Below are 8940 nucleotides of genomic sequence, written 5' to 3'. Positions count from 1 at the left end.
GCGTGGCTGCTCGGGCCGGGTTTCACTGCCAGAACCCGCGGGGCACCGAGTCCCAGTTCCCTCGGGGGCAGCGGGGCCCGATCCCCGTACTCGGGGGCAGCGGGAGCGGCGGAGCCCACGTGGGGCGGCAGCGTCACGGGAGGCGGCGGCCGGGGCGGCAGGAAGGGCAGGCAGGGCCGGAGGGCGGGCGCTGCCCGGCTTTAAAAGTCCCCGCTGGGACGGGCTCATTTCCGCGTCACCCCGGCGTCCCGATGGCCCCCGCGGTGGCGCTGCCTGTGCTGCTGGCCCTGGTGGCCCTGGTGGCCCTGGTGGCGCCGGGGCTCGGCGCGGCCCCCGGCTGTGATCACCCTGCCCACCGCTGGTGCAGATCTCGGGACGCCGCTGTCGCCTGCCAGGTCAGAGCTGCTGCTGCCGGGGCTGGGGACAAGGGCAGGGTCACCGGGACGCGGGGACAGGGCTGGGGCAGCGATGCCGGGGGCTAATGCCAGCTGCGAGTGTCGCTCAGGCTGTCACATCCACGGGGATGCTCAGAGCCACACGGGCACCACGGCATTCCCCAGATCCCCGGCGAACGGCTGTGGTCCAGCAGAACCCTGCCTGCATCCCCTCCCCAGCTGCCCCTGGCACTTCAGCTTTTTAAGCCTAAAACTGCTTTTTTTGGCTTATTCTGCCCCAAACAGCCGGGTGCTGACAGCGCCCTGTGAGCCCCACGGGGCTGCAGCTTCCCCCTGTCACTGGGTGCTGGGCCATCCCCCCACCCAGGCACATCCTGCTCTAAATTTGTTTTCCCCTGAAATGTTTTGGGGAAGTTCTGGTGGAAAGCCCCAAAAACTCCCGGCCACTCTCACTTCCCTCCAGCCCTGCGCGCCCTCATCTGCCCCTTCTTCCCTGCATCCCGGAGCTTCACCCCATCCCTACAGACACTAGAACGGGGGTGCAGCACCCGTACCCCCCCGTGCACCCCGAAACCCTCTGTGTGCAGGTGGAGAGCAGCTGCCCGAGCCTCCCGCGCCCCGCGGCCGCGCCCGTGGAGCTGAGCCTGTACTACGAGAGCCTGTGCCCGGCCTGCCGCGAGTTCCTGGTGCTGAAACTCTTCCCCACCTGGCTGCTGCTGCCCGAGGAGATGCTGAACATCACCCTGGTGCCCTATGGCAATGCCCAGGTAGGAGCCTGTGACCATGTTCACAGGGCTTTTCAGATGAGGGAAGAGGTGAGGATGCTGACTCCATACTTCAGAAGGCTTGATTTACTACTTTGCGATATATATGTTACATTAAAACTATACTAAAAGAATAGAAGAAAAGTTCTCATCAGAAGGCTAGTTAAGAATAGAAAAGAAAGAATAACAAAGGTTTGTGGCTCGGACCGAGAGAGAGCCAGCTCTGCCATGATTGGCCGTTAATTCCAAACATCTACAAGAGACTAATCATGGATCTACATGCTGCATCCCACAGCAGCAGATAATAATTGTTTACATTTTGTTTCTGAGGCTTCTCAGAAGGAAAAAACCCTAAGGGAAGGATTTTTAATGAAAAGATGTCTGTGACAGGAGCCGGCGCTCTCCCTGGTGGTGCTGGCCCTGCTCATCCCTCTTGGTCCCACAGGAGAGGAACGTCAGCGGCAAGTTGGATTTCCAGTGCCAGCACGGCCCCGAGGAATGCCTGGGCAACATGATGGAGGTGACAGTGCCCGTTCCCACAGGGCTGGCATGGAGGGGTCCAGTGTCCCCTCATCGCCCGCCCTGTTCCCCCAGGCCTGTCTGATGCACGAGGCCAAGAACTTCAGCACCTACTTCCCCGTCATCTTCTGCCTGGAGTCGGGCAGCTCTGTCACCAAGAACCTGGAGGCTGTATGTCCCCTCCCCGCCCCTCACTGCCCCTCATGGGGGATGTCCCTGTCCCCCTGAGTGTCCCCTGTGCCCGCAGTGCCTGCAGATCTATGCCCCTGAGGTGGACAGCGGCCGCATCAGCGCCTGCGTGCAGGGGGACACAGGGGTGGCCCTGATGCACCACAACGCCCAGCTGACCGAGGCACTGGACCCTCCACACCAGTACGTGCCCTGGATCACCATCAATGGGGTAAGGCAGGGGGGCACGGGCTGCCAGGGACACCCTGGGGCTGTAAGCATGGCTGTTCACCCCTCTGAATACAACACTAAAATCTGACCAGACCGACAAGGAGCCCCCAATATTCACCATCCCCTCATCCACCAATAACCCCAACACACCCCCCATGACCAGCCCCACCATCACAACCAGCCCTATCCCAGTTCCCCATTCCCAACCAGCAGGTTTAGGATGGAATTTTTTCCCTGAGCACTTGTGACAAGCAATTCTCTCTGGAATTTCCCAGACCTGCTTGCCACAGCAAGAAGCCATTCCCACCTGGGATCTGGGGTGTGAAATTCACCACAAGGACAAGGAATTCCTGATCCCGAGAATTTTTCTCCCTACCTGTAGAACAACTCCTCAGTGCCAGGGCCCTGGCTGGTTGATGGGCACCAGAACCTAAACCTGCCATAACCAACAACACCCCAACTACCCCAAGCCTCTGGATAAAGATCCGCTGCCAGTGACACTGAATACACAAACACTACCAACATCCCCCCTAAATAAACCATAACAAGCACCAAAGAGATAAAAGAGACCCCCAAACTTACCAGTCAACCTCACCCTGCAACCCCTGCTACAACCAGCCCCAGCACCCCGTAGTAAGGCCACAGCCCTAAAAACAAAACAAATTCTGTCATAAATTCCTTCTCGGCCTCTCTCCAAGATTTGTGGCCTGAAAAGCCATTGTTACAGCCCCAGCCCCATAAATCTGGGACCCAGCTTTATGGCCTGAAAAGGCCCCTGACCAGCCCTTGTCCCCCCACAGAAACACACGGACGAGCTGCAGGCACAGGCCGAGGCCTCGCTGCTGGCGCTGGTTTGTCACCTCTACCAGGTGGGACAGGGCTCTGTGGGGACAGCAGGGCTTGGGGACACGTCCCTGTCCCTGCTGGGGCTCTCATGGCTGCTCTCTGGCAGGGGGAGAAGCCTGAGGCCTGCGGGGGCACCAAGGCCCCGAGGATCCCGCCTGGCTGCAGACGCTGAGGGAGCGCTGAGGGAGAGGCCAATAAAAAGGATTTTTTATGGAAAAGCAGCAGGATCTGGAGTGCTGTGCTGGGGGAGCAGGGAGGGGGTGTTGTGCCCTGGCACAGTGGGAAGGGAAAGGGGCTGGGCACTGGGATTGCCCTCCAGACCTGGGAATTACCCGCTCCAGAGGGTCACAGAGGAACCCCTTGAAGATTCCCATGGAACTCTGCTGAGCAGCAGAACATTTCCTCTCTCCAAGTCTTGGGGAGCAGTTCCTGTGTCCATCTCTCTCCTCACACTGACAGCATTAAACACAACAATGATTTCAGGAGCACTGGGGCCAAGACCATCCCAGTTCCCACCAGTCCCTCCCCATTCCCAACCAGCAGGTTTAGGATGGAATCTTTTCCCTGACAAACAAATCTCTCTGGAATTTCCCAGACCTGCTTGCCCCAGCAAGAAGCCATTCCCAGCTGGTGTCTGGGGCATGAAATTCACCACAAGGACAAGGAATTGTTAATCCAGAGAATTCTCTTCTCTACCTGTAGAACAACTCTTCAGTGCCAGGGCCCTGCCTGGGTGAGAACCAGAACCCAAACCTGCTTTGTTTTCCATCCTCCTCATCCTCAGCCAGAGGCTCCTGACTGCAGGGGCTGCTCAAAGCTCTTCTCACATGAGGTGAGACTCATCCCAGCTCTGGGCACAGCCCAAGAGCACTTGCACACCCTGACAGCCACCTGTACCTCCCTAAACCCTTTCCCAGAGGAGCTGGGGAGGCTGTGGGAGCAGGAGGGACACAAGAAACCCCCAGATTCCATCCTGAGGGATACCAGAGAGCCTTGAGCAGCCAAGAGCAAGGAAAAACCATGGCCCTGCCACCACAGCATCACTCTTGTCTCAACCTGGGCACCCCTCAGTGTCCCCACCAGCCCAAGGACAGCAAGGGAGGGAGCTGTAGGCAGGGACCCTCCTTCCATTGTCTGGCTGCAGCTCAGGCAGCAGCAAGGCCTGGAAAGATAAGGGGGAAAAAACCAAAAAAAACCCCAAAACAAAAACCCCCAAAACCCAACAAAAAACCCCAAAAAACCAACAAACCCCCCCCCCCCCCAAAAAAAAAAATCACACCATCAACCAGAGAGTGCCTGGAAACTTCATCTCTCTTTATTGTCCATTTCTCATCCAAAACCTGGACCCCAAACCCAGCTCTGGGCCCTGAGCAAGCACAGTCTCACTGGCATGAGCACAGCACAGCTCCTGCTGCTGCTCTGCCTCGAGCATCGCCCGTGCCCCAAAACTTCTGTGCCCTGGCTCAGCTGCTCTGCCACTGCCCACAGCTCGCAGGACCATAGGAAAGCCTTCCTCTCGAGAGAGAAGAAGGGGAAAAAAAGAGACAGTGAGAACCCCCAGCCCTGGATTGAAGGATTCTCAGCGCCGCAGGACGAGCTCTTCTCTCCTGAAGCTCTTGGGGCTGTGGGGCAAGGGCAGGACCCCGTCCCACAGGCTGAGGGGCTCAGACACCCCCTGAGCATCACTGAGGGAACTTTTGGGACAGAGCCCGCTGCCCCAGGGTGTCCAGGACCCTGCTGCACCCCCAGGGCAGCTCTCAGTGCCCACCCCGAGCTCAGGGAGGAACGAGCAGGGGAAGCTTCTGGAATGTCCCGTTGTGAAATCACCGCCAGGCCAGGTCGGTGCCAGCAGCTCCTGGTGCAGGAGGAAGGACAGCGACCCTGCAGCATCACCGCAGGGCAGGGACCCCTCCCTGGGGCTGCGGGGGATGCTCAGAGCCGGTGCTGGTGGCACCTTCCAAGCCGCTTTCTCCTCGCTGGATTTCTTCTTGCCTCCCTTGCCGCTCAGCCGCACCACCCTGATGCCGCTGCGCCAGTCGCACTGCCCGATGCTGTCGGCGGCGCTGCGGGCGCTCTCCAGGCTCTCGTACTCCACCAGGGCACAGCAGCGGCTCAGCAGCTCCGGGAACCTCGCCGAGTACCTGTGTTAGCGTGCAGAAACACATAATCACCGAGGGATTATATGCGGTGCTTTTTGTTAAGAGCTCTGGGTGCCAAGGGTATATTCAACCCAAATCTGACTCTGACCATACATCTGAAATGATCATGTTTTTATACTCTATCGTTATATAACTTCCATGTTAATTATTTAACTTATATTGTTCTATAATATACATGGATTTAGCCCCCCTCTGACTTTCCAACATAGCTTCTCATTATTCTTCTTATGGTTATATAAGAATTATATTTAATTACTAAACAATCCTCACATCGAACAATTATACAATTCATCATACTGCTTGCCCAGGTGCAGTTGATCTGGGAAAACACAAAGCTTAACATTTTAGACTCCATCTTTAACTTTTTCCAGGGCCCCACTCTCACCTGCGCACGTCCGAGGGCAGTTTGCGGCCCGGCCGCAGCAGGCGGATGGAGGCGATGGCTCCGAAGGGGCTGAAAATCCTGGTGATGGTGTCCAGGAAGGTCTTCTGCAGGGGCAGGTCCTGCTCCCGCGGCTGCAGCTCCCAGACCAGCAGCAGCTTGCTCGGGGGGATGCTCAGCAGGTGCTCGGGGATGGGGAGGCGCCGCCGCACTTTGGTGCCCTCCTTGTTCACCTCCAGCAGCGCCGAGAACTTGAGGGCGTAGAGGGTGAGGCGCCAGTCCCGGGTCAGGTATTTCACCTGGGCACACAGGGGGTGGAATGCCCATCACTCTGCGTCTCCTACAGGGGTAGGGAGCACCCTAAACCCCCCTCCAGCAGGCTGGGACCCCATACAATATCCCCCAGGGCACCCTAAACCCCCCTACAGGCAGGCTGGGACCCATACAATATCCCCCAGAGCACCCTAAACCCCCCTCCAGCAGGCTGGGACCCCATACAATATCCCCCAGAGCACCCTAAACCCCCTCCAGGCAGGCTGGAACCACATACAATATCCCCCAGAGCACCCTAAACCCCCTCCAGGCAGGCTGGAACCACATACAATATCCCCAGGGCACCCTAAACCCCCTCCAGGCAGGCTGGGACCCCATACAATATCCTAAATGCCCCTCCAGGCAGGCTGGAACCCCATACAATGTCCCCCAGAGCACCCTAAACCCCCTCCAGGCAGGCTGGAACCACATACAATATCCCCAGAGCACCCTAAACCCCCTCCAGGCAGGCTGGGACCCCATACAATATCCCCCAGAGCACCCTAAACCCCCCTACAGGCAGGCTGGGACCCCATACAATATCCCCCAGAGCACCCTAAACCCCCTCCAGGCAGGCTGGAACCCCATACAATATCCCCAGGGCACCCTAAACCCCCTCCAGGCAGGCTGGGACCCCATACAATATCCTAAATGCCCCTCCAGGCAGGCTGGAACCCCATACAATGTCCCCCAGAGCACCCTAAACCCCCTCCAGGCAGGCTGGGACCCCATACAATATCCCCCAGAGCACCCTAAACCCCCCTACAGGCAGGCTGGGACCCCATACAATGTCCCCCAGAGCACCCTAAACCCCCCTCCAGCAGGCTGGGACCCCATACAATATCCCCCAGAGCACCCTAAACCCCCCTCCAGGCAGGCTGGGACCCCAATGTCACAATGTCCCCCTTCTGCTGACAGCCCCAGTGTCCCCCAGGCTCTGGCAAGGAGCCACAATTTCCCCCTAAGCCACACCACCAGCATTTCCCTGGGTGGTTTTTGTTAAGGGGTGATCACTTCCATGGGTAGAAGAGGTGAATCCAGCCCTGGGGATGATTTCAGGAGCTTTCCCTGCTCCCCTGGGCACTGAGCCCCCCACACACCCCACAGGAGGCACCCCCAGGACCCACCTTCTTGAAGGATGTCAGCAGTTTGATGCTGACAAAGCCCATCTTGTTCTTCTGCACGTGTTTGAGCAGGAAGGCGTCCCTGGCCAGGTTCTCATCGGACAGGTAGAACTCCACCTGCGCCACGATCCTGCGCAGCAGCTGCGGGTCGGGGCCGGGGCAGGAGCGCTCCAGCAGCGCCACCCCCGGCTCGCAGCGGCTCCTGGCACAGAAATGGGGACACAGGGCTCGGCTGCTGCCCAGGCCACCGTGCTGGGACAGCAGAGACACCCGGGGACAGCCCCAGCCTGGCCCTGGGTATGGGGAACTGCCCAAGCCCATGCCCTGGGTACGGGGAATAACTCCAGCTCATACCCGCCAGCCTTCTCCTGGGTATGGGGAATTACTCCAGCCTTGCCCTGGGCACAGGGAACAGCCCCAGCCTGTGCCCACCAGCCTTTTCCAGGGTCCAGGGAGCCCACCAGCCTTGCCCTGGGTACAAGGAATAACTCCAGCCTGTGCCCACCAGCCTGGGAACAGCCCCAGCCTTGCCCTGGGTACAGGGAACAGCCCCAGCCCTTGCCCACCTCCCTTGCCCTGGGCACAGGGAATGACTCCAGCCTGTGCCCACCAGCCTTCCCCAAGGTCCTGGGAGACCACCAGCCTTGTCCTTGGGTACAAGGATTGACCCCAGTTTTGCCCTGGGTATGAGGAACAGCCCAAGCCTTGCCCTGGGTATAGAGAACTGTCCCAGCCCTTGCCCACCAGCCTTGCCCTGGGCACAGGGAATGACTCCAGCCTTGTCTTGGGTATGGGGAACAGCCCCAGCCTTGCCCTGGGCATCAGGAATGACTCCAACCTGTGCCCACCAGCCTTGTCCTGGGTACAATGAACAGCCCCAGCCTTGTCCTGGGTACAGGGAATAACTCCAGCCTGTACCCACCAGCCTTGCCCAGGGTACAGGGAATAACTCCAGCCCATGCCCACAGTACAGGGAACAGCCCAAGCCTTGCTCTGGGCACTTGGAACAGCCCCAACCTGTGCCCTGGGTACAGGGAATAACTCCAGCCTTGCCCTGGGTACAGGGAATAACTCCAGCCCGTACCCACCAGCCTTGCCCAGGGTACAGCGAATGACCCCAGCCTTGCCCTGGGCACAGGGAATGACCCCAGCCCGTGCCCACCAATCTTGTCTTAGCCAAAAGGAACAGCCCCAGCCCAGCGTCAGGAGCCTCCCAGGCTGTACCAAACACACCCCAGCCGTGTCCCCTGTCCCCATCCAGGCCCGGCCCAGCCCTGCCCGTACCTGGTGCCACTCTCCACGGGCTCCTCGTGGCCGAGCAGGGCGAGGGAGCAGCTCCAGGGGGCACAGAGAGGCCGAGCCAGGGGGGAACTCCTTGGTGCAGGCACCGGGGGGCTGCAGCTGGGCTGGGAATCGAGCCCCAGGGCTGCTCCAGGGCCACGGGAGGACATTGTCCCTTCACCTGGGATGGGACACAGAGGGACAATGCTGGGACAGCCCTGCCAGCCCAGCCATGGGGTGGGTGATGGTTGTGTGTCCTTACCTGCTTGCTAGCAATGGGAGGAAATTCTAAGCTCTAGCAGAACATCCCAAACACCCCGAGGCAGCAACTCCCAAATACCTCAAAAGCTCCCAAAAAAAAGGCAAAAAAAAAAAAAAAAAAAAAAAGAGAGAAAAAAAAAAAAAGAAAAATAAAGGGGAAAAAAAAAGGGAAGAGAGAGAGAAAGCCCCTGGGGTGAGGAGGGTGTGGGTTTATAAACACAGCCTGGAGGAGCTGCAGGGGTGGCTGTGGACCTGCCCCCACACTGCTGCTCCAGGTGAAACCTGTTTGTGGTTAAAGGGCCCCAGCTGAGCCCTGGGATCAGCCAGGCTCCTCCTGCCTCAGCTGCAGGGCCAGGCAGGGCTGGGCCAGCAGAACCTGTCCCCTCTGCTAGCCAGGGGGGCAGAGAACTGCAGCACGAGGCCTCTGTCCGTGCCTCAGTTTCCCTGCCTTGTGCAGGGACAGCCACAGGGAGGGGAGGGAAGCCTCTGTCCAAGGCT

The 8940-nt window shown here is 59.1% G+C and overlaps 2 protein-coding genes across 2 annotated transcripts; one reads left to right on the top strand and one right to left on the bottom strand.

The window, feature by feature from the left end:
- Window positions 1-216: 216 nt before the first annotated feature.
- IFI30 (IFI30 lysosomal thiol reductase) lies at window positions 217-3144 on the top strand. The gene is made up of 7 exons (XM_058040707.1): window positions 217-395; window positions 983-1162; window positions 1605-1679; window positions 1754-1849; window positions 1926-2078; window positions 2878-2946; window positions 3030-3144. Exons 1-7 carry the CDS (start codon window positions 252-254, stop codon window positions 3093-3095), a joined length of 783 nt encoding a protein of 260 aa, XP_057896690.1. The 5' UTR covers window positions 217-251; the 3' UTR covers window positions 3096-3144.
- Window positions 3145-4295: 1151 nt separating this feature from the next.
- Window positions 4296-8351, bottom strand: LOC131093516 (la-related protein 6-like). Its single transcript, XM_058040702.1, has 4 exons — window positions 8185-8351; window positions 6904-7102; window positions 5468-5763; window positions 4296-5064 (listed from the first exon to the last, which is right to left on the bottom strand). The coding sequence occupies exons 1-4, from the start codon at window positions 8349-8351 to the stop codon at window positions 4503-4505; spliced, it is 1224 nt and encodes a 407-aa protein (XP_057896685.1). The 3' UTR covers window positions 4296-4502.
- Window positions 8352-8940: the final 589 nt, after the last annotated feature.

Source organism: Melospiza georgiana, chromosome 26, assembly GCF_028018845.1.
Source record: "Melospiza georgiana isolate bMelGeo1 chromosome 26, bMelGeo1.pri, whole genome shotgun sequence".
NCBI classification, from domain to species: Eukaryota; Metazoa; Chordata; class Aves; order Passeriformes; family Passerellidae; genus Melospiza; species Melospiza georgiana.
This window is presented reverse-complemented; position numbering and strand designations above follow the sequence as displayed.